General features: G+C 42.0%; 1 protein-coding gene across 8 annotated transcripts in view; it reads right to left on the bottom strand.

The window, feature by feature from the left end:
- The window catches only part of CTNND1 (catenin delta 1), a 47993-nt gene extending 22564 nt beyond the window's left edge, over positions 1-25429 (bottom strand). For 3 of the 8 annotated variants that reach the window (XM_030331238.1, XM_030331240.1, XM_030331241.1), the window contains exons 1-3: positions 25161-25403; positions 2168-2286; positions 697-988 (exon numbers count right to left, since the gene is read on the bottom strand). In XM_030331238.1, the coding sequence (XP_030187098.1) occupies positions 697-891 (195 nt within the window). In that variant the 5' untranslated portion in view covers positions 892-988; positions 2168-2286; positions 25161-25403. Of the gene's footprint in view, positions 1-696; positions 989-2167; positions 2287-25160 lie in introns of all 8 variants that reach the window. The other 5 variants (XM_030331242.2, XM_030331243.1, XM_030331239.1 and 2 more) reach the window with 5 other exon arrangements.
- Positions 25430-25850: the final 421 nt, after the last annotated feature.

The following is a 25850-nucleotide window of genomic DNA, read 5'->3' as shown; positions in this document are numbered from 1 at the left end:
GAAACCATAGGAAACACAAGATACTTCTCATTTCTAACACCAACTCCCCCAAGTCACATCACAAAGTCAGCCAACCCAGAGACCACTGGCTCCTGTGGTTATCTGGGTTAAATAGCAGCACGATGCTCCTTCTCCAGCTCTAACCAATGATCCCTTCCCTCCAAGACATGATTTGCAAAGCCAACAAAACAAGCACGCAAGGACAATATGGAGCAGGAACACACAATTTATGGACACTGCCACACCTTCTAAGCAGACTGTTCCCTGAGGGAGACTGAACTGGAGCCGAGAATACAAGATGCCCAACTGTGCCAACCACTAAGCAGACATTTACTTTCTTGAATTTTTGATACCAAGTTGGGGGGAAAAAATCAGAGAAAACAGAAGTAACTTGATTACAGCTCAAAACTATATGATCTAGAATCCCAACCCAGAAACCCCACTCCAGCAAAACAGAAGTCAGACGGATGCTTCTCGAGATAAGTCCACTCAACTCAGCAGAACAGCAATATCCCCTGTGTCTTGTATCAGTATTTAACACCCCTGGATAGGTTCACCATGAAGCATGGGCACTGGACAGCCCAGCACCATGAGGAAAAGTAGTTTCCCAGGTAGGATCATAGCCTCTCTATGACCATGCCAAAGTCCTACCTGCAGGTCTGATGGAGAGTCCTACCTGCAGGTCTGATGGGTTACCTGATGCCGGCGGGTGAGGGTGCCGTTGGCCATGAGTGGGTTGGCATCTTGTGGTGAGACCCGGACGCGTTCCAGTTGCGCCGAGACGTGGCGCCGCTCCTCCTCCAGCGCCCGGGTCAGCTTCTCAAACTGGGCCTCTTGCTCCTTCACAGAGGCCAAGATGCTGGCGGTCGACTCCACCTCTGAGTCGTCCATGAAGGTAAAGGGCGGAGCCGCCGCAGAACAGGGTAAAAAGGAAGGTGTGGATCACAGAGGGAGGAGCAAGGAGGGAGAAGGCCCCCCTCACTTCACACTACCGGGAGAAGGTAAGAGAGAGGAGAGAAAAGGTCACAGGTCAGAGAAGACAGATGAATCATTAATCCCAGAGCCAAAGATGCCCTCTTGTGGTTTTACTGCGATGCAGAAAGCCAGCCACCATCAAGCCTGGGAGCCCATCACCAGTGTCCGCTCAAGCAGGATCCTTTGCCCGTTACCCTTTGGTAAACACCTCACCAGAAATAATTACTGAATGGAAAGGTGCAACTAGATCCAAGTCTATACTGTTGGCACAAGAGGGAGAATACGGCTAAGGGCTGCAGTCGTGACAGGAGATTAAAACTAGATTATTTTTCCCTGGGAAAATTTGCTGGCATCAACTCAATGAAAATTGCAACTCCACATTACAGACCAGCACTCGCTGTCCTGCAAGAGCAAGCCACTGTTAGAGGTAAGGGAGCAGTACAGGTCCACAGATCTTCCTCAACCTCCTCAAATCTGAACACTGAAATTGCTGCAGTGGTGGCAAAATACACTATGCAGGAAACAAAATGAAGGCCCCCATATTTAATACATTCATGAAGGGGCCTTTCTATGTTTCAAAACTGTACTACGATACTGGAAGGCAAACCGTGTGCCTTGGCTAAAGGAGACAAGGGAGCAAAAAAACCCACAAAAATTCCATATGTAAAAACGCACCCGTGCAGCGACCTTTGCCTCCCTTGGGGAGTTGGAAAATGAGCATGAGGCTCAAACTCTGAAACTGTCCCTTGAAGTAGTTCATATTCTAATTTCCAGACAGTCAATTGCTGGAACTTCCTACATCCCTGTTATTCTACAGAAAGCTCTAATAAACCAACTATATTTTTCATCTTTACTTACTCCAACTCAGGGTAATATCCAAGTATCTAGAGGGCTGGTGTGCTAGTTATACAATAAATGATAGTTATACAAAATGAAGAGTTCCCCCTATCCTGTTACATTAACTGCAAGTTGGCCAGTAAATGGAGGGGCACTGTAGTCATACTGTTGGACTGAACAAGGTTTCTCACTTACAAATTGGCTATAGATTTTATGGCCAGCTCACAATATACCATGTAAAGAGGCAGGTTTTAAAATAAACTCTCTTCCCCTCCTTCACCACCCTCTCATCAACCCCCTAAAGAAAAAAGACACTTAAAAATTTTATTCTTAAGAAACATAATTCCATACACACCTGTTAAGAGAAGGTCGTAACTGATTGGCTTAATACAGAGAACAGCCCAGTCTAGATTCAAAAAATCATGGGAGAAGCATCCCAGCCACCACAGCAAGGAGGAAGCAGGAAGGAGACAGCTGCAGAAATATTTGAAGGAAAAATGGGAATGAGAGGAAAATAATATATACACAAAATATTAAAAAATAAGAGGAACAGGGGCAGGTATTGGGAGAAGGACAATCTGGGAATAGAAGGGAGTGAGTGATGTATAAAATATGACTTGGAATTGCTTAATGTGACAAATGCCCTTTGGACTTTGCTCTGTCTTCAGGTATTTGGACGTTGGATGTAGTTTTCACTAAAACCTGGATTCTACTGTCATAGACTACTTCTGTACAAAACCAGGGGTAGGTTATAATATGGATAAAGATTCATTTACCCCCTATTCCCAGCAACCAAATTGGGGGGGGAGAAATGTCGTTGGAATGCCCTTCCCCCTCCTTCCCACCTCTAAGGCAGAAACCTCAAAGCCCAGTCCCAGCATGCCCACAAAGACATTGAGAAACCAATGCAACAGTCGTAGTGGGGAAGACATGTGGGGACTAGCCTAGGCTGAGCCTTTTGCTTCAGTTCCCTTTCCCACGCTCCCCAGAGCCCCACCAAACACAAATGCTTGGGCCCTTGGGCCCGTGTGCTTTAAAGTATACTCGGCATTCTGTAAGCAAGAGCACCCAGAGGAGCAGATAGACAGGTGCCCAATAAACTCCCTAATTAGTCCTCCACCACTAAGCTCCTTCCAGCGGATCCAGTACCTAAATCCAAGAATGTGGCAACCCTGTCTAAATTCCTTCTACCCTGGCTCTGCGCTCCCACAGTCACACTTATCAACTCCTGTTCTTCCTTCCGGTCCACTGCCAAGTTCTTCTATTCCCACCCTATATCCCAACAGGCCACTCAAGGGTCTTTAATGAAAAGTAACCTCATTAAAAAAAAAAAAAAAAAAAAAAAAAAAAAGCTGCTCCCTTTTCCTCTCTATTGCTTCATTTTAACCATTGCCCTTATCCATCATGTACGATGACCTATGAACCTTCCATACTAAGAGGACTCTAAGCCCAAGAGAGATTCTTCCAGTTCTAGGCTTCAACAGGGCTCAGACTGCAGTTACCACTCTGGCAGCCTCTGCCCTGTAATCTCCTTTACTAATAAAAGCCCAAACCACCACTATTATGGGGCATACAGTGAAAACACTCCCTGCTGCAGAGAAACTGTTTGTCACCCACTTTTATGTCACCCATAAACGGCCACTTTTTACCCCTACAGCTTTAGTTTAAAAGAAGGGGTTAAGGAAGGTTGTAGGAAAACTACCCAAGGCTCTAGGCCAGGAAGCACGATCCTTCCCCACGTTCATGGCTTTAAAGGCCAACCACCTGGCTCTAATTTGGAGAAGAGGACAGCACAGTTAAGCAGAAAGACAGGGTCAGATTCCTGGGCCTAATAGCATGGGGAGATTTTCTGCCTGAAAGAGAGCAGAAGCAGAGGCTGTGTGGGATAGGACTCAGAAGACTGGTCCCAGTCCTGGCTCTGCCACTAGCCAACAATGGCAGAAAGTCACTGCCGTGTTCTCATCTGTAAGATGCCAACATCACCAGCCCAGTTTAACTGAGGGTTGCTAAGAGAAACAGGTGAGATAATGTACATCATACAAATGTGAGGTATTAAGTTGTTTCAGGAGTTAGTTTCTATCTCCCAATTATATTACTTAATGGTAATGCCTCAGCCCAAAACTATTCTGTGAACTAGTAGATGAGACTCACTGGATCAAGAGCATAACTGGGTTCTAAGGAGTGGATGAGCTGGTTCCCCTGCTCCAACTCTATTTACTAGGGAGGTCCCACCTAGACCAGTGTTTCTGGGACATAGGGCATAGAGTATTACAGATCTGCTATAATAAGTTCTTGACCCCTTATTTGACGCCTTGGTAGTTTATTACCAAGGAGAAAGGGAAGGTGAAAAGAACTAACAATTACTGAATGTTTTACATTTATTATCTTGGCAATACTTATAACCCTAAGGAAGTAAGTTCTGCAAATGAGAAAACAGGCTCTAGGTGAAGAAATTACCCAAGGTCTAGGTTAATAGCAAGTTCCAAATATCAACTCAGATCTATTCCATTCTAAAGCCTGTGTTCTTTCTACTACATGCTGTCAAGCCCAAAAAATACAAGCCCAGTAGAAGATGGACAGTCCAGTCCTTCTTTCCCACAGTCCTTGAGCTTTCTGCCCAAACATCACAGGAAAAGGGGGAAGGGGAAGCTTCCATTTTTCCTTAAAGGCTTATTTATATGTCTGCATATAAGATATAAGTGGAAGAACAGAACCAAATGGGAGGAAAAAGCAAGCAGAAGTAGGGGGAGAGAATGAAGCTGCTGGCAAGCCATAGAACACTGCTTCACAACTCAGACTTAAGCAAAGTCTTCTCCATGCCATACACACACAAAAATTATGGTTTAGACCAGAATCTGCAAACCATTAACCGACTTTGGCAATTAGAGTCAAGAAAGTCACGGGAGTCCAGGCCAACACCTTTCTTAATATTTTCAAGTGAGTTAACACTGGATCTCACTACAAAAAGAATCAAGGAATTCTCAAAGTGAGAAGGAGCAGGAGAAGGCCACACATAAAGTGAGCCCTGCTATTTCCTTAAGACTGTACTTTCCCTTAAGACTACAATTGGGGTTTTTTTGTTTAAATTTTTTTTAACGTTTTATTTATTTTTGAGACAGAGAGAGACAGAGCATGAACGGGGGAGGGGCAGAGAGAGAGGGAGTCATAGCATCCGAAGCAGGCTCCAGGCTCCGAGCCATCAGCCCAGAGCCCGACGCGGGGCTCAAACCCACGGACCGCGAGATTGTGACCTGAGCTGAAGTCGGATGCCCAACCGACTGAGCCACCCAGGCGCCCCATGACTACAATTGGTTTTACTTCTAACAAGCCATAGGTCCTACAGACTTGTGAGTCTACAGCAAAGCCTCAACAATGGTACAAATTCAGTCTCTTCTGTAAGAATCCAAAACCAGAAGTTAAATTGGATCAAATACCCAGCAGGACCAAACAGACAAGGCCAACCAGGTAGCTGGGCAAAAAATATCAGCAATAGCATGGTCCCCTGAAATGATCCATTCTACTGTAAACCCAGCCAAAGAAATGTAATTTGGAATTATGATTTTTAGAAGTTAAAAATACAGACTTTAGAATCAGACTAGGTTCAAATCCCAACTCCACTGTTTCTTAGCTATAGGACTTTGGGCAAAGTACCACTTAATCTCTAACCCTCAGGTTCCTTTTCTGTAAAATGGGGAAATAAAATACATGTAAGGGTAGTTGTAAGAAGTACATAAGACAATCCACATAAAATGCTTAGAAAAATGACTTCACACACAGAAAGCTATTAATATGGTTACTAATACAAACACTGCTACAAATAGCTACCACAAAGGACTAGAGTTTGGTGGTGTTAATAGGTCTTTTGAATAAACCACACGTTTCCACATGCTCCCCTCTCTGCTTTACAGCAGACCAGTAAACTAAAGGAACTCTTCACACTCTTAAAGGGAAAAACAAAATAAAACTCCAGATTAGGGTCAAAAGACCTGGGGTTCAAGTCCTATGTCTGCCAAAAACTAGCTGTGAGAACTAGCTCACAGGGGAAGTTATAACCCAAGCAATCTGCATTTTTATTACTTGTCAAGGCTTAACTTTAATGGGCTCATATATGTAAACCTATAGGCTGGGTGACTCTGACATCCATGCTATCCTGATAAACATATCCAATAAAGATATGACTAGAATTAGGCAAGCTAGCCCTTATGGAAAGAGGAAAAAGTATTTGTCCTAAGCCCCACAAAATGGTCTTTGGGGTTCTTAGGAAAGAAATTTTCTGTAGCCAATCCCAAAGCCAGTTCTCCTCCTTCCTTCCTTTTTATTCATCATGAAATTAAAACCAATGTCACAAAGTTATGCCTTCCTTCCAAAAGCAAGAATAAGCAAAACTCCTCTTCTAGGTCATCCTAGGAATTTCAAATGGTGGTTCTAAAAAGCACACTGAGGGGCGCCTGGGTGGCTCAGACGGTTGAATGTCTGACTTCAGCTGGGGTCATGATCTCGTGGTTCATGGGTTCGAGCCCCATGTAGGGCTCTGTGCTGACAGCTCAGAGCCTGAAGCCTGCTTTGGATTCTGTGTCTCCCTCTGTCTCTGCCCCTCCCCCACTCATGCTCTATCTTTCTCTCTCTCAAAAATAAATAAAAACATTAAAAAAAATTTTTTTTAAAGCACACTGAGCCTCATACTGAAGAATACCAATCAACAGAACATAGCACCTGTAACGCCACAGAGCTGTACTACATAACACTCAAGCCAACAAAAGTAGGTCTTCTAGACCCCTAAAAGGCATTTGTTTGCCTTAAATAGCACTTGCTCCAAAATTCAAAGCAATTACTCCTGTTCAAACATACACACAGAAGGTTGCCATTTTATTTTTAAAGTAAAGGAATATATTTTGTCGGTAGTTTTTCTCTGGCTTCTTCTCACAAAGAGCGCTTGTACCAGAGTCCGAGATCTAAGTACCCCACCCACCACCTGATGTTCCACCATCCCAAACTCAGTGAGAACAATTCCAGTATACCTCCTTTTGTTGGGAAGACTCACTCCCACCCTATGCCAAGTCCCTGGACATGATTTGCATTAAGACCTAAAGAAGACCCCGATCACTTCACGATCTCAACTGACCACTTCTCAGAGTTACAAATCCAATATTCCGGAAATGGCCTTGTCTCAGGTGTTAGCGGTTTCTGAGCCTCCCCTTGGATCTGCCTGATGGGGGGCCCAGCTTCTCCACTTAAGAGCACCCAAAAGGCAGACTGGGGACTTTCACTTTCCCAGGGAAAGCCTGGGTCTCACTGTGTCCACCATGAATCTCTCTGATATAAGGGAGTCTCTGACAAATCACTGTCCTCTTAGAAACGAGTGATACTTCTGATTGCAGTTCAGAAAAGAAGGAAAATAAATACACAATAGTTTGAAGTTGTTTTTTCTTTAAATACTCTTTGTTAAAAGGAGGTTGAGCTGGCAATCTCTACAGGTCAACAGGACACGTTAAACTCACTTCAGTCTTATAATCCTGACCCAAAGTTACTCATCAGGTTTTAGCTTTTACTGTGACTTTAAAAGAAAAAAAAAAAAAAAATCACCTCCATCATCTTGACCCTAAATTCGGAAACCAGATGGAATATTCTCCTTGTTCTTTTCCCCTACCAAGTATTCTGGGAACCCCCCAAACCATAACATACTAAATGGATGAATGCTAGACTGAATTTGAAAAAAAGGAAGGGTGTGGCTCTCAGTTAGTGAGGGGCCCAGGACTGAAAGGCTATGGAAAGAGACAAAACCTGCTTCTCTCTGGGGCACGTATGACACACACACAGGACTGGTCTAACAAGTCCTTCTGATCTCTCAGGCCAGGCCGCCTCCTTCTCCTCCCCCATTACCCACGTGCCTCTCCAAGGCCCTCCACTGGGCCAGCCAATGCTGAATTTTCTCTCAATCCTGAAGGTCTGAGACACGGGAGTTACTTACCTGGATCCCTGATGCAACCCTGCCAAAGGAGCCTCACCTAGCCTTATAAGGAGAAAGCAGAGCTTTAGGGAGAGGCCGATAAGGAAACAAAGATAAGAGGGAGGGCCAAAAAACCAGAAGGAGGTGTCAGACTGAAGGGGAGAGGCCAAATGCCTTTCTCCTTCCTACAGGAGAAGGGAGAAAAAAAGAGGGAGGTCAAGTACACACAATGGGAAACAGAAAAAGTCTAATCAAAATGGAAAGGTATTGTGTAACTCCTGTGTCATAAAACAGAAATCCTAAAATTAACAAGGACACCTTATACCCTTCCCTAGCCTAGGCTAGGGGAGAAAAAAAAAAAAAAAAAAAAAAAAAACATGGGGAAAAAGCTTAACCTTAGGGTTTTCTAGAGGTCACCCAACTGCCTGAGCTCACATTCCTTTTTTAAGGAGGCACCTTCTCACCAAACCCCCTCACTTTCTATCTATGGTATTCTCACCATTTCTTTGCCTGTCCTCTGATGGGGCTTGGACAAGCTGAAAGCATGCAACTGAGTCACGTTTGCAGTCCCGCTTCCTCAAAGCACTGAAAAGAGCTAAGACACCCCTTCCCCCAGGTTTAGAATATATCTCCCTTTTGAGACAAGCAACAGAGTCTATGAGGAAATGAGAGGAAGTGTGAAGGTCCTGTTTCATCTATAGGACAGACAGCTGAAGGAAAGGTTTCTCCCTACTTTAAAGAAGAAAATCTGACCTTACAGGGGAAGAAAAGTTATGAATTAATTACTGATGTCCCCCATAAGTTATCACAATAATCTTCTCAATGACCTCTGGGGTGACACTGGACCCTTTTTATAAATGAGTAAACTCTACATCAGAAGAACTCAGTATCTTGCCCAAGGTCATAGAGCCAGTGAGTGGTGGAAACTCATCTGTTTTGCTCCAAGTTCGTGTTCCTTCTTCCCAATGGAGTAAAAGAAGTCTGAACTTCCAATGGGTCTTGCGGTTAAAAGTCATTCTAATTCCAACAGAGAAGCTGACCAAAAGTAATGGCATGGGGAGGATGGCATGGAAGCAGATAGACTTTTGGGTCTTACTTTCACTTTAATGAGTAAGACTTACTTGATTCTGAGGAAGAATAGCTTACAGTCTACTTCAGATTTATATCCCATTTTACAAAGGAACGAGAACTCAGAAGGGAAAATGCTAGGGGCAAAAAGTAATACAACTTTTTACATAATCACCTACTTTTCCTCTGCAGAGCCTGCTCTAGAAATCTGGCTACATGCCACATTCTCAAATCATCCAGATCTCAAGAAAGAAAACCTAATCACAAATATCCCTACTCTCATTTTTAATGTGGCATCTCACGAAACCAAAAGCGGAGATCAGAGTGGGGTGGGAAACAGAAGGAACTAGAATCGGGGAAGATTGTGCTGGCCAGCATAAGAACAGAGGGGAAGGATTGTTCTAGCGGTATGTTAGCAATCTGCCTCTGGGGCAGCTGTCCTCCTGAGCAATCAAAGGCCGATTTGTATGAGTGCTCAGGGACTAGCCAGCTTGGCAAGAAGTTGAGGACTCAGCCACCCAATCCACAAAGTGAGAAGAGATGCCTGTTTCACAGCTGGAATGGAGGGCAGGGAAAACACAAAACAAGGGGGAAAGGAGGGAGGAGGAGAACAGAGAGTGCTACAGGTGCTATTTCAGTCTAGACAGAGGGGGGAACATATCCTAGGAAACTACCAACCATTCCTTAGTTATGTGCCAACAGTGAATTGCCAGTACCTCTCAATAGTGAAATCAAAGAATGGGTGGGTTTCTCTGGCTCTGTATGTAGTAGGGTGCCAACTGGAGAGATGAAACCTAAAGTGTTGGGCCCCAGCAACACCCACTTCTCTCTGTCCCTTTCAGACCAAAGTACCTGCAACATACAGAGTGAATAAACATCATATAAACAAACATCTCTTTCTAGAATTCCTTTCTTAATTAAATCCTAGAAATCTATAAATAACAGTAACACACATAAAACTCAGTGAGATTCCCCAATGCTAGGACGTAGAGGCCATTTACAGAATTCGAGTGCTGAGAAGGCCACGGTCCGAATTCACACTCCCTCATCCCTCAGAGTAGCTTAGATGCCCTGAGACCCATTAGACACACAAAGGCTGCTCTCTTCTCAGTAGAGCCCTGGAGCAGAGCTGCTCTCCAGGGACAAAGAGATTTCACAGGAGAACCACAAAGGCATCGCCCCTCTCCGCTCCCCACTCCCAGCTTTCTCACTTCCTGTCACAGTAGCACCAGACCACAGTCTCCCAGAAACAAACAAATACAAAGTGCTGGATTCTGGGCTGCAGGCCAACCGCATTCCAGGGCATCCTGTCTACCAATCACCAGTCAGAGCTCCCACTTTGCCCTGCTCAGTTCCTTATCATGTTCGGGAAAACAACCCTCCTCCCTGCCTCAAGCCAACACTACATAGGACAAAGCTCAGGCCTTTGAGAATCCGCAGAAAGATACTGTGCATGGATCTAAGGGTTTGAAAGGGGTGAGGGGATTCTTAAGATTCCTACTTGGCAAGGCTTCTTCACTTTGGAGGCACTGCATTGGGGATGTTAGAGCTACTGCTGCTGTTATATTCAGTTCAGCTACATGTGAGACATCCCAAAGAGAACTTCACTGTGGCAACTGGATTGCTGCTCTGGATTCAGTCAATAGAACATTCCCACCTGGAGAACTACATTAAAACACATCTTCTGTCACCTTCTCTATCACCCATTTCCAGTTTTCAAAGTCTTTCAAGCCCTTTTCCCCACAAGCATAAAGATTCCTAGAGGCCCCAAAGAGAACAAACAAAGGCAGCAGACTCCACCCTACAAAGGGGCAGGATAAGCACCAGCAGGTGCTGGGAGCAAAGTTCTCCGCTTCCCCAGGGAATGAGATGTAGCCAAGTATTGCACAGTAGTTCTGGTGGCAAAGCGGTCAAGACCGCAACCTTTTCCTGTTCACTGCTCCCCCGGAGTGGGTCAGGGCCTGTAGATTTGGAACCTCTTCAGAAAAAGAAAAAAAAAAAAAAAGCCTCCCTTTCTAATAAGGGTCCTCAGCTAATTCCAAGAATGGGATAAATGATACATTCTTCTATTATCTTATACAAACCCCATGGAGGTTAGCCCAAAACCCCGGAGGCAAAGATGCAGATAGAAATCAAGCTAATCTATTAGCCAGAGAGTCTTGAAATCCAAAGAAGTAACACCCTTTCCCCACAGGGCTCAATTCCCTTTGAATAAAGCAAAGCACAGGCTCAGCCCAGAGTCCTTCAACCAGGTGACATTCCAGTCAATGAACTAGTAATATGTTATTTCTCAGCTTTTCTCCTCCTTTGCTTTCTCCTACAAACTCCTTTATCCTTCTTCTTGGATCTGCTAGAAGTACTCTGGGCTGAACCCTGATTTCGATTAGTATATGATACAAAAGGAGCCTAAGTCTGAAACAACACAACTGAGAAGGAATTAGCCAATATCTGAATCTGACATAACCAGGTGGGGAGGAATATACACAAGAGTCAGCCATTCTAGAGCTGGGTAGCAAAGTGGGCACTTAACACTGTGTTTTAGAACAGAACTTCAACAGTAGAGCCTAGTCACTGCAAACTCTATTCTATCACTGAAGCATACACAAAAAAAGTTTAAGATCTCTCACCTAGCACTGAATCAGACGAACTCCCTTTTTCTCTCAAGAATAAGTGAAAAAGTAGTAACAACTGTTAATGTATTCTTGTCCCATTCTCCCTCATCACAGCCAGGCCAAATACATCACTCAGTTAAGCAATATTGTGTGAGGTAGTTATACAAAAAAGAGATAAAAAAATAATCTAGTGGGGGAGTTTTCTGGGATACCTATAAAAAAAAAACAACAAAAACAAAACAAACAAACAAAAAAAAAAACCAGGGTTGTCAAAGACTCATCCCAGACAGAGAACTGGATACACCCATTATCAGTACTCCTGCTAATGCTCCAAAAGGATGCTTGGCAGGTTGTCTGCCTCAAATTGAGCAGGTGAGACAGAAAAGCCGTGCTGAGTCAGAAATACAGTCACCCCAGGGTGTGAGGGAGGGAAGGAGACCAATATAGCCAACCGATTACAATTCATCATGACTTCACCAAAGGTCCTGGTTCTAATTGTATCTCTGGCTGTTTGCAGACATATTTCAAAAACCCAACCAAAGGAATAATGAATGGGTAAGAAGAAAGTCAATGGAGGGGCCCAAGACTTAGCTGAATACTCAATGGTTGGAAAAGCATGAATCTGTTTTGCTATCTAACTTCCCACATACCCCTTTCCAAATCAGGCCTAAAGCTGAAAGAATTAGAGGGAGGGGAGGCAGAGAAAAGAATGTGACTGAGAAAGGTTTAGTTACATTCCAACTAGCCAACATCCCACATGGTATTAAGAGTGCCTGACAATCCAATCCCACTACATGGGAGTTGCTGGGGCTCTGCTAACATACATCCAATTCCTCCACCCCTCCCACCCCCAAACACTCTGAAAAGAAGCGTAATTGAGATAGCTTGATGAAGGCACCAGCTGTTTCCACCACTCTCCCTCCCCCCAACCCCAGAGACCACAGTTCAAACTCACATCAAACACTTAATACAATTGACTAGCCAGTAGGAAGGAGAAGCCTGGACTAAAATAGCAGGAAGAGTGCCAACTGGCCCCACTTAGAAGGAATGTTTTCTTGGCTCAATTTAAAAATAAGAAACCTTTGTCACCCACTCCCTTCTGCCCAATTATGTTCTCCTTTCTGCAACCTACTCCTCAGTGTCAAATGGATTTCAGTTTCTTCCCTACAACTCCTTGATCTATTTTCAAATGTCAGGGAATACAGGGGAGGTAGAAGGTTGAATGTAAAGTAATGCCTGGGAGATTGGGAGGCTTCCTGGACTGTAACAGCCAAACCCAGCCCAGGGCTCTCACACAAGGGCAAGGAGACAAGAGCCCACACTGCACCCGTCTCCGCATTTCAAATTCGGAAAGAAGGGAAGGAACATTAGGTTTCCAGAGCTGAACAATGATTTCCCGAGGCATGGGTAGCCGGTCAAGACTATTAACGTGATCAGCCCCTCCCCCACCCATATTTGAAGTTGGCCTGAGTTAGCCAAGGAGGAAGGGAAGGAAGCCAGCACTTCCTTTTCAGACAGGAAGTAACAATGGCCCTTCCTGTGGAGATTTAAACAAATTGTCCAGCTGAGTTTCAACGAGAACATCCTCTCCTGAATTTGTTCCACAATTTCAAAATGGAGAGGGGAAAATGGAGATATGGCCTAAAAGTTTCCCTTCCCTCACAACAGGCAAGTCCTCCATACCATGCTGAGTGCTGGCATAACCCCCAAATCAGGCGGTGACATCTGTAATTACAAAACAATACAGGATAGATACAGAGGTAGAAAACTTCAAATTAGCCACCTTCTCACCAAGTCCACTACCACAAACTATTCTTCTCTACTTCTCATTCTAATTAAATAACCACCCATCTGAGAAATCACATAGATATGTAGCTTAACTCAAAACGTTCAGGTTTTATGGTCCTCAAACCTGAGTGATCAGAATCACCTGGGAAGTTTGTTTTTTTTTTTTTTTAAATACAATCTCGGCGGGGGGGGGGGGGTGCTGGAGGTTAGTACCGTTAAGTGTTGGGACTTCAGCTCAGGTCTCACAGTTCATGAATTCAAGCCCCACGTAGGGCTCCCTGCTGTCACCACGGAGCACACTTTGGATCCTCTGTTCCCCTCTCTCTGCCCCTCCCCTGCTCATACTATCTCTCTCGAAAAGAAATAAACATTTAAAAAAGTTATTTTAAATATAATTTCTGGGGCACGTAGCTGGCTCAGTGAGAGGAGCGTGCGACTTGAACTCAGGGTTAGGAGTTCGAGCCCCATGTTGGGTGTAGAGATTAATTAAATGAATAAACTTAAAAAAAAATTGGAGTGCCTGGGTGACTTAGTCGGTTAAGGGTCTGACTTCGATGCATCGGGCTCTGTGCTGACAGCTCGGAGCCTGTAGCTGCTTTGGATTCTGTGTCTCCCTCTCTGTCCCTCCCCTGCTCGTGCTCTCTCTCTCTCTAAAAAAAATAATAAACATTTTTAAAAATTAAAAGTTTTTAAATTCAAAATACAAAAAAAAAATATTATCACCCAAATCTACCTCCTCATCCCTTATACTTCAATTTCTAGAGAGAATGCCTAGGAATCTATGCTTTTAAAAAGCTCTCAAAGTGATTGATAGCTGCTGGGACCACTGTACTAGCCTATCACTGACAACCCTCTGGCCACCACACTTCTCCAGCAGAAAGGGCACTGGTTATTAAATACAGGATTTGGGCCTGCTCTGCTGTTCACCAGACAGTTCAGATCATTATTCCAAGCCGGATTAGTGACTCTTTGAAAGCCTCGGTTTAAATATAAGAATGACTGAATGACACCGTCCTAAATCCTATATTCTAGACTCAGAACCTAGAAAGAATTATCTCATTTTTTAGAATCCTGAGCTCCTACATTGGAGGATATCCCTGTTTACATTGCAGACTGGACAACCCTGATTATTTCTAAAACAACTTAGTTTAGAGGCGCCTGGGTGGCTCAGTCAGTTGCGCTTCTGACTCTTGACTTCAGCTCAGGTCAGGATCTGTTAGTGAGATGGAGTACACATTGGGCTCAGCACTCACAGCATGGAGCCTGCTTGGGATTCTCTCTCCGCCCCCTTCTCTCTCACTCAAAATAAGTAAATGAACTTTTAAAAACTGATTTGGTTTAATTTTCCTCCAAGAAACAAAGAACTGTGCCAACATTTTCAAAGATTGGTTCCATATATCCCAAAAGAAGTCTAAAGTCGCATATCTAGCATTCATGATCCCAGATAATTCTAGCCCAGTTGACAATATAACAGAAATAATCAGAAACTCTGGATTCAAATGTTATCTATGACATTTATTCAAGCAAGTGACTTTAACTTCTGGTTTGAGTAAGAGCAAATGAGTAGCAAAATGTTTTTAGAAGAACCATAAAGAGAAATATTTCCACAGGAAACATGTGTCACTAAAGATTTAGGAAAAAAGAATGCCACTAAAAAGCATACTTTCAAGACAACTACAAACATCTTTGAATGCTGAAGTAATACATATCAAGCAGTTATTTAAAGCGACTTCAAAATTTGGGGGATCTGTGATTGCCTAGAGTATTTCCTATGCAAGAGGATACAGTTACTTGACCAGAGAAGGGGATGGAAGGGAAATAAATGTTTCCTGATTGAGGTCATCTCCCAAGGATGATATTAAGTAACAGGATGACAACTAGGTATAATTAAAAAGAAGGACAGAGGGTAACCAGGTCAAGTTGCAGAGCTAAACTCCAAACTGAGAGAGAGGGAGACAGAGATTCTTTCACTGAAGGACAGACTAGCTAAACAAGATTATCGTGAGAGGGAAAGTAAGAATGGTGATTCAAGACACAAGTACTCTTGGTAATCAAATATCCTTTTACTTTCCCATGTGTGGTTGCCACAGAACATCGATCACTAAATAGTTGGTGCTTATTCCTCAATCCCACCAAAGTCAACCAGGCCAACCAGCTCAGTATATGCTTTAATAACCCTTAATGCTTAAACATACATATGGAAAAAGAGAAAACAGTTATCAGGGATGAATATCTCCTCCCATGAGCAAAACAGAAATATGAAAATGGTGACCTACAACATGGTCCCTGAAGCCATTAAATCTCAATGATTAGGGCTTTGGGGAAGCAGGGGCTTTTTGATCAAATGAACAAACAGAAAAGCAACAGATAAGTGGGGCAGGCATATTTGGTCATAAACCAAAGCACAAATGTACTCAGAAAGAAACTGTACCAGATGTAGGCTGTCACTTCTCCTGTTCATAGAAAATCGACTATGTAGATAAGAAGGTGGAGAAATACATCTCTAGGGAGGAAATTTTTATCTCACTTCCCAAACTCATACAAGCTTATTCTAAGTAGCTGCCCTACTATTATATTCTCCAAGACAAGGGTCATCAATCTATGCAAAATCTGCTACTCTGCAAATTATGTGCTGACTATACTCACATGGAACTTCTGCAATGGGACAAAGATAGAAGTTGGGTCAGGTATTGCCTCAACTCTTTACAAAGAACACACAAAAAATTGTTACCATTTGTTGTCCCTGTGGTCTGAAGAAGACTTTTTTTGTATTGTACAGTGCACGACAAGGTCCTAAATTAAATTGTCCCCTCTTCCCCACAACACATACCCATTGAACCTCTCTGAACAGATCTACTATTCCTCTCATCTTTCTTGCTCACTGGTAACAACCAACCTCAGGACCTTTACACATTCTACTCATATCTACATGACTTCACCCTAATATGTTTTAGGTCTCTCTCAAACATACCTAATTAAGTGAAGACTTCCTTGACCACTCTCAGTAAACATTTAAAAACCTCACTTTACCCTTGTACTTCTTATTCACCACTCTGTATTCTGCTTTATTTTTTCCTCAATAGTATCAACACACTCTAGCATACTATACATTTACTTGCTTATTTATTATCCGACTCTTCCAACTAGAAAGTAAACTCTGTGAGGTCTGATGTACTGTTATATTCCAGTGCATGGCATACAGCAGGTTCTCAAATTTCTTTTATTTAAAAAAAAATTTTTTTAATGTTTATTTTTGAGAGCACATGAGCAGAGGAGGGACAGAGAGACAGGGAGACAGAGAATCTGAAGCAGGCTCCATGCTGACAACAGAGCCCAATGTGGAGCTTGAACTCACAAACTGTGACATCATGACCTGAGTTGAAGTTGGATACTTAACCGACTGAGCCACCCAGGCTCCCCTCAAATTTCTTTTATTTTTTTTTTTATTTATTTTTTTTTTAATTTTTTTTTTCAACGTTTATTTATTTTTGGGACAGAGAGAGACAGAGCATGAACGGGGGAGGGGCAGAGAGAGAGGGAGACACAGAATCGGAAGCAGGCTCCAGGCTCTGAGCCATCAGCCCAGAGCCCGATGCGGGGCTCGAACTCACGGACCGCGAGATCGTGACCTGGCTGAAGTCGGACGCTTAACCGACTGCGCCACCCAGGCGCCCCTCAAATTTCTTTTAAATGAATGAAGATGTTTCACTCTTCCAATGAAAACAAAAAGTTAAATTTTAGAAAAATAAACTAACTTTGTTCATTTTTCTTTCTATATTTTTTAAGAGTGTATAGGCACACAGAGGTTTATTCATATCTTGTTAGGAGATTTAAAAAGATACTCTTGTATTGTTACAACTAAATATTTGGAGTAAAGAAATCCTGCCCTTCCGCTGCCAAAAAAGTTTTTAGCAATAAAGTTCTATACCAAGAGAGTGACATATACATGTGCAAAGCAATTCACTCATTTTTTTAAAAAATATATTTTTTTAGATTTTTTAAGGTAATCTTCACACCCAACATAAGGCTCAAACCTACAACCCTGAGATCGAGTCACGCAGCCCACCAACTGAGCCAGCCAGGCACCCCAACATTTTACTCTTTCAATTAATATGTTGAGCTATCTATTGTCTTCTGAGTCTTATGAATGGATGCAAAATAGATATTTTTACATGCTCATGTAAGAGCTCATGTAAGGTAGTAAGATAGGATGGGACAAAGAAAGAATGCTGTCATGTTTTCTTAAAATAGAATTGCCTAAGAAGGCAATTTTTAAAAAGAAAAATAGGAAAGAGTAAAAAGATTCATGCTTACTGTTGGGAGCTCTCTTTTTCAAAGACCTGTGATGCTGCTTAATTCAGGAAACACACTTAATGACATCTTTGATTTCCATTTAATGTAACTATGTCCTAATTGTGATCTTAGGCCCATCAACTGGGGTCTCCTGTAGCCTAACCTGCAGATTTGGCTGACCTTCAGCAGGATACACATTCAAATGGCCAACTCTGCCCTGGTTTACAACGTAGTCAATGGAGAGCAGAACAGAGAGGTTACAGAACCTCCCTTACTCCAGCAAAGAAACCGTGGAAACAAATCAGATTGGCACCAATTTTTCCTTTAAAACAGACTACTCTATTTTAAAAGTGTGCTGAATATACACAAGCTACTTTGTTTCAATGAGATTCACTTCACTTGCAAAGAAATGGAAACTGTAGGTGCTTTGATAAAAGTATTGAAAAGTTGACCTAGTTTCTATAACAAGGTCTTATGTCCTCAACCATCAGAATATATTTTGGTTTCTTAAAATATAAGCTCCCTAAAACAAAAATCTTTTCACTCCGCAAAGCAATCTCTCAATGTGCTACTCCATTCCAATGCAGAACAACATAGGAAGCTACACACAAAACTATTAATTTACTCTTAGAAAAGTATGTATTTTTTTCGCTCTACTGCCAATAGAATGAAAGAGAGTAATTAATTGGTAAATGTGGATGGAATCTGAAAATCAAAAAGATAAAAACTAACCTGTTTAAGGTTTATTTATTTTTGAGAGAGACAGAGAGAGATAGAGCACGAGCAGGGGAGGGGCAGAGAGAGAGGGAGACAGAATCTGAGGCAGGCTCCAGGCTGTGAGCTGTCAGCACAGAGCCCGATGTGGGACTTGAACCTGTGCCCGTGAACTGCGAGATCATGACCTGAGCCAATGTCAGATGCTTAACTGACCGAGCCACCCAGGCGCCCCAAAACTAATCTGCATTATTATAAGAGATCTTCTTGAATCACAATTTACCCTAATCTAGATCTAACTGAAAGAAACCAGAAGCAGTATCCTAATACTTGTACCTTTAGCATGAGTGTAGTTTATTCTATGATAAGAATCAGAAACTTCTTCCATATTAAGTGTTAGTGAGGCAAAGCAATGACCAAGAAGACTACCAACCTCAGGAGAAAAGATAGGGAACACCAGAGGTCAGGAAAGCAAATAAAAAGGAGAAAGTGTAGAGCAATCAGTGGAGGGAAATGTGGGTTTAAAAAAATGCAAAGAGTTGGGTGGGGAGCTATGATGGGAAGCTATGAAGTGCCAACAGAAATTAGTTAAAATACTATTCAGAACATTAGTTTCATGGGTTAGTTAGTATGAGGGGAAGGAAAACCTTCAGCCAGAAGAAACCTAGAAGTTTCCAGGCAAGCCTGCCTCTGACAAATATACATTTCCCACAGGCCACAGTTTGGCTTTTCCGCATACAAAAGCAGACCTCTTTCTTAAGCACACTTCTCACAGGATGCATTAATGAACTCACAATTTCTACACACCCCAGTTTTATAAATGTCCATAAATAGGGGTTGAAAATAGAGAATGAATTTTCCTGAACATAAAAGAGGGGAATTTATTTGAAGAAAAACGATAGTAAAAGCCTGCCTTTATTTCTATGGAGTTTCCTATACAACCATTCATAGCTGAATATTGTCCTACAAAATCCTGGTTGGACAAAACTTCAAGGTAAACAATCTGGTCCAAAGTCAAAAATAATAAACCAACCAAAGCTTTTCCAGTCCAGTCTCTGCAAAATTAAAGAAAGTTTACCCTTGAATGCTAGAATTCTATCTCTTGTAGATAGAAAAGATGGGAGAAACCTTCTTTTCCCCTAATGTTTCCAAGTCTCTGAAGAAATTACCGTAAGATATTCAAGCTTTGTCACCTGTTTCTCTTCCCCCACTAATGCCTCACTTTACTTTATTAAAAGTTATCCATCCCTAAATTTTGGACAACCTTGCCCATATAACTCCCCAAACTTGTCTATTATTAGACACCATTTTTCCCGTTAAAAAAAGTTAGCTTGGGGTGCCTGGGTGGCTCAGTCAGTAGAGCATGCAAGATATCAGGGTTGTAAGTTCAAGCGCTACCTTGGGGGTAGAGATTACTTAAAAATATCTTTAAAAAAAAGAGTTAGCTTACTCATCCAGGAAGCCCATTTATTCCATAATACAAACATCCATACCATAGAGTACCTTAAAGGGTATCTAGTCCAACAGACAAATGATGTTTGAATTCATTTATTTTTTTTTTTTAATTTTTTTTTTCCAACGTTTTTATTTATTTTTGGGACAGAGAGAGACAGAGCATGAACGGGCGAGGGGCAGAGAGAGAGGGAGACACAGAATCGGAAACAGGCTCCAGGCTCCGAGCCATCAGCCCAGAGCCCGACGCGGGGCTCGAACTCACGGACCGCGAGATCGTGACCTGGCTGAAGTCGGACGCTTAACCGACTGCGCCACCCAGGCGCCCCTGAATTCATTTAAAGCATCCATTCTAATAGCAAAAACTTACAAGGCATTACCATGAGCTGAGCACCATTCGATGAACTTGAGATATATTAAATCACTTAGGCATCACAACAATTCTATGAGATGGATTATGTTATTGTTTTCATTTTAGTGACAGAGCCAAAGGCATAGAGTGACAAACAATCTACCCACTATTGCAAGAGTTGAAATGGCAGAGCAAGAGTGAACTCGGGTAGTCCAGCTCAGGGATCCATGCTCTTAGCCACGATGCTACACTGCCTTGACTCTCCATATCTGTGGAACTCTCAGACTGGAAATTCCCTGTTCAGTCAGCATATCGATCAAAAAATACAGAAAAATAAAACACTCGTGGCAAAAGGTTAACTGTGGGTGTCTGGGTGACTAAAGGGTATACTGGAGTTCTTGTGCCATTCTTGCAACTTTCCTCTAAGTTCAAAATTTTTTCAAAATTAAAAGTTGAGGGACGCCTGGGTGGCTCAGTCGGTTAAACTTCCGGCTCTTGGTTTCAGCTTGGGTCATAATCTCACGGTTCATGAGTTCGAGCCCGGCATCAGGCTCTGTGCTGACAGTGCAGATCCTGCTTAGGATTCTCTCTCTTCCTCTCTCTGCCCCTCCCCCAATTGTTCTGTCTCTCTCTCAAAAATAAATAAACTTAAAAAAAATTAAAAGTTCAAGGTTGCTTTTATCATGTAATGGGACACAGTTTGCCAAAGTGATGACCAAATTACCTGCTGGCCAGCAAAGAAGGCTTTAAGAAAAAACTCTGGATCCTTATAATGTCCCCACTAAATGTCTGATCTAAATTGCCCACGCCACTCCAGTCAGACTGAAGGACTCACTGCAGAGGAAGTGGCCCTAAAAATGGAGAACACTGTCCCTGAACCATAACAGTAACTGTGGGCTCCATTCTCAGTGCTTAATATTTAATAACCAATGACACTCAATTCCAAATAGAATGGAGTGCGGACATTTACTCCCCAAAATATATTATATAATATAACCAAATGCAAATCAATCCATACCCTTATTTCCCCCTCGTTAGTTCTAACCAGAATTATCAGTTCTCTCCTTACTATGTCCCTGCCAGGCCGTATCGATGCTCTCTATTGGAAACCTTGCAGTCAGCTGCATTTTAGGCAGAGCAATTCCTAGTTTAGCTTTTCATGGCATTTTAATCCTTGTGCAATGGAAGAGAACATGAAATCACATACTGATAACCTAGGAATCATTCCTTTAGGCAGTTTCCTGTTACTATTGTTCTACATTACCCATGAAAATTAATTTGGGTTCTCTTAAATTCATACTTCCCAATACACTTGAACAAAATCTGAAGTTTCATAGCAGAAGCACTGACAAAAAAATACAATGATATCCAAACATACTTTCTTTGGAACACTGATGTTCAAAACTATCATCCCAAGCTTTTTAGGTTTTCATTAACTAGTATAAAAAACACTCAATTCTAACATGTTGGAAAGCAATACTTCCCTGCTGCTGCCCTAGTAAGTTCCAGGTAAGAAGTTCCTCTCCCCTAGATAGTGGCTATATTTAAGGTTTCAGTGGTTGAAGTTAATAGCCACCTAGATTATGAAATGTTATGATCCTTACTTTTTACACTACCCTTTACACTACTTTTTACACTACCCTGTCTGGAACCTGACAGCTCATCCAGAAAAGAGGTGTTTTATTTTTTTGATTAAAATGTTAAATCTTTGATTATTTCCAGAAACTTCACTTAAAAATGGGAGGTAGGAAATGTGTAAAAGGCTGAAACTACTGACTACAGCAGAAGCTTCTAAATCACACTGTGATTTTGTTAATCGAAGTTGTTCTGCTCCCCACCTTGACTTCCTTTCAGTCTTCCCCACAAAATCCCTCAGTGATTCCCATCAAATGCCTTATTTAACCAAGGCTTACTGACACTGCGATATATATACTTGACACTAAGGCAGGTGCTAAGAGGACATAGAAGACAGTCTCACAGTCTAGAAGGAAAGACAAAAAGAAGTAGACAACTTTAACACAGTGTGATAAACATTATTTGAGCTACCGTTACAAGCCTCTCCCTGCAAGTTGCCAATATCATTCCAAACCACATGCCTGCAAATTCTCTAGAAGAAGAAATTTCACTGATAATCAAAGTTGGAGGCATTTCTGGTAAGTTTAAGAAGTCAGGATAGCAATAATAGGCATGTGGGAAGATCCCAGTTTTAAAGACTGAGGTAATATCCATTCTAGCATATTCAGGTCCCTGTGGGGCTTATGGAAAATGGATTTTTTACATATATTATTCCAACATGCAGGGGGTTGGAATTCTAAGTGGGGGACTGGCACTCTGCAAAATTAAACACTCCTGCCTCTAGCAAGGGCTCATTTTAGTTCTGGCTCTTGTTTCTATTCTCTCTGGAGAATGGTAGTATATTAGTGGCTAAGTCCATGGACTTTGTAGTTAGTCAGAGGAGGGTTTAATCCTGGCCTTGGCCACTTACAGGCAGTGAGATTTTCAGCAAACCTCAGCTTCTCTGAGGCTCACAGTCCTTAAAAAACAACAACAAAAACAGTGGTGGGAAATTAAGTAAATAGTTTATGCAAAATGCTTAGCATGCAGTAAAAAAACAACAAGGGGGTGGGGAGAAAGGGCTGGAAGTAACAGGGGACCACTGGGTACTAAAATAGAAAGCAATAAATTATACAGAGCTAATCATTTTGTTATTCCAATTGAATAGTGATCCATGCTTAATTTATTTGCATCCGTCCTGTCTCACCCATCCCTAGAGAGCAACTACCTCATAAACCTAAGACTGAATTGCAATTACTCCAAGCTTTTTTTAAAAAAAAATCTACAATAGTCCCAATTTTTATACTGAGAGAACATATCCTAGCCCCTGCGACTCTCCATAATTTGGAACCCTAAGAAAGGCAGCAGAACTCTAACCACCCAAAAGAGACACCCACCTGGAACATACAGACCATACCTTAGTCATATAACAAAGAAACCAACAGTATATAGGAGTCAAACAAAAAAAGAAAAATCTGCACAACTCATACTTACTCGTCATTTTTTATCCCAAAACCACAATGAGGAGCAAAACAAAAAATTAAAGATTTACTTATTTGCACCCCTTATATTTCCTGAAAGAACTAGTAGGGGTGAGGTAAGAGGCAAATCTTCCATCTTATCAACCAAAAGGCTCCATAGTACACACCAGTCAAAACAAAGCCTCAGTCGTGGAAATAAATATTCCTGGACGCTAGTTACTAGGATGCTCACTGCAGCTACACAAAGCCCAGTATTTAAAGCTGGACCCAAATCACCACCACTCAGTCATCCAGAACCTATTTTCAAACTGCCTTTGTACTCCTTCTTCAGATTCCCTCATCCCTCCCCCTAAAGGTTGAGTGGGAAACCGACACTCTGGCAGCAACATGACCAACCCTCCAAAGATCCACCAAGAAACCTCCCCTAGGCTGGAGTCAAGGCAGAGAAAACGTTTAATATTTTCCAAATTTTCTTTCAAGCAAGAAGTATAGTCGAACAGACTGTACACATTATCTTTTTTCTTTGTTGCTGCACTTGCTATAATTATGAGATCCAGACATCAAAATTTGACTGTAGCCCTCGCATAGATTAGATTAAAAGAAGGAACAAAGTTGTTTCTTCGGAAGCCACAACCTCACCAGGATGAAATCATCCTTCAAGAAATACTCTCATTCTGGAAAAGAAATTCAAGGAAGTGTTGTAGTCTAAAAAGAATGGGAGGGGGGCACGAAATCAGGGGACTATTAAAGATACATACCAGTTTAAAGCTAAAGGGCAGCTTATCTATTAAGGCCTATCTTGTTACAATCAGGGCAGTATCTATTCCAGCTCTAATTTTCAGACCGATGCGCATTTTCAAAGAGAGAAAGAAGAGAATACTCAGTTTTCAGCTCCTGATGAGTTGGCTATATAATTATCTAGAAACAGTATTTTTGGAAGAATGTATTTGCAAAAAGAAAAGACGAATCTTACGATTAAGTATATGAAAGCAGTCACGGGCCTTCGGCTCTTACATATTTTTTATTTCATGGCAAATTAACCAAACCAAAAACTGACCTCCAAAAAACGACTTTCAGTTGGGTTAAAAAATAATTATTCCTGTTGTACTTTCTCAAATGCATTCTCAACACTAAAGTCTGCGTTAAATGTTTTCTCTTAACCTCACCTTATTTGATCCAAGGCCCTTTCAGAAGGCACAAATATTTCCAGGTGTGTTGCCACTTTATTCAGGTGAAGTTAAAAAGCATGATTAGAATTTCCTTATCCCTTTAAGCACATACATCAAACGTTATGGTACTTGCAAACTGAACATGTAACACCTCTACAAATCTTTGTCATCAAATGTAGTCTTAGGGAGAAAGAAATGGCAATTTGGTTAACATGGACCCATTTGTTTTCTTTTATAAAGCAAAGTAAGGAGGCTACGTCTCGCAGGAGAATGAGGCTCCCACCCACCGCACCTGGAAAAGTGAAAGAGGGATCCACCCAGGAACAGCAGGGCTGGAACTGAGCTGGGCCGTTCAAACTCTCTGGGGGAAAAAACACCACCATTTAAGCTGCAAAGCTCCCTACAACTTTCCACTTCCACAGATCTAATGATAAAGGGGGGAAAAAGTTTTGAAACATATGAAGAACCATCTGTATAACTAGCTTCCAACCCGGACAAATTCCTTTCCCAACCCACACGCAACATGCCAAAAAACCGAACTTTTGGTTTGGGCTCTGAAAATAGAAGTTTGTTAGCTGAACATCAGAAGAAAACATAAAATTAAACAACATACAAAAATGTAAATTTACATGTAAATGTAAATTTGCTCTCACCCCTCTGGATCTAATCGTCTCCCTATGTTAGAGAGAGCTTACAAGTTTGTTTCTGGGTCTTGAATATTTTACTTTTTAATCTAATAAAATACCAAAATTCCCCCAAAGTAAGTAGAAAGAAAAAATAACAATTGCTTAAAAGTCACCCGTCAGCACAGCAGAAGCTCTCGTTTTTAACTTCCCTCTGGTTACCGTAAGACAAAAATTCGACTTGGCTTATCCTCCTTCACCCGTCTGTACACACATTTTTTAAAAAGGCACACACCTCAAATGTGGACTTCTAAAAACCAGTCCTTTAAGAAAGAAACCCAAGGCTTCGTCAATGTGCTGAGAAAGACAAATCCAGCAGGGTACTTGATTTTTCGCCACTTCTTCCTCCTTTCAGGATCAGGATCTTTCCTGCTCTTCTTTCTCCCTCTCTCTCCCTCTCTCTCTCTCCTTTTTTTTTTCTCTCAGATCCAACACCTAAAATGGAAGTTGCACCCAGCCAAAGGCTAGGGAGCCTGGGTGGTGACAAACTGATCTGGCAGCCCTACCCCCTCGCTTTCCTAAGTGATGTCAGCCCCTGAGAACTTCCAATAGGAGCCAGGCATAAATCAGGGAGCTGATTTTATCCAATAGGAAACTTTATTATAGGAAATTAAAAAAATAAAAAAGGAGAGAGAGAGGAGGAGAGAAAGAGACAGGGGGAAGTTTTATATATATATTTATATTTAAAGTGGAGACTACACAATCTCTGAGGAATTACTGCAGAGCTCCAGGGGGGGCCGAAGGAACAAGAGCTCCTTAGGATGGCACGCCTAAGCTCCAGTTCTCTTTGATGGTGGGGTTCTTGCTTCCTCTCCCTTCCTTTCCGGGTAGGGAAATAAGAGAAGAGCTGATTTGATTTGCCTGCTGCTATTTGGTTTGTTGCTTTCAACCCCAAAGCATTTTCCCAAAAGAAGACAGGAAGGGA

This window comes from Lynx canadensis, chromosome D1 (assembly GCF_007474595.2).
Source record: "Lynx canadensis isolate LIC74 chromosome D1, mLynCan4.pri.v2, whole genome shotgun sequence".
Lineage (NCBI taxonomy): Eukaryota > Metazoa > Chordata > Mammalia > Carnivora > Felidae > Lynx > Lynx canadensis.
Note: the sequence above shows the minus strand (reverse complement) of the source record. Positions and strands in the feature narration are given on the sequence as shown.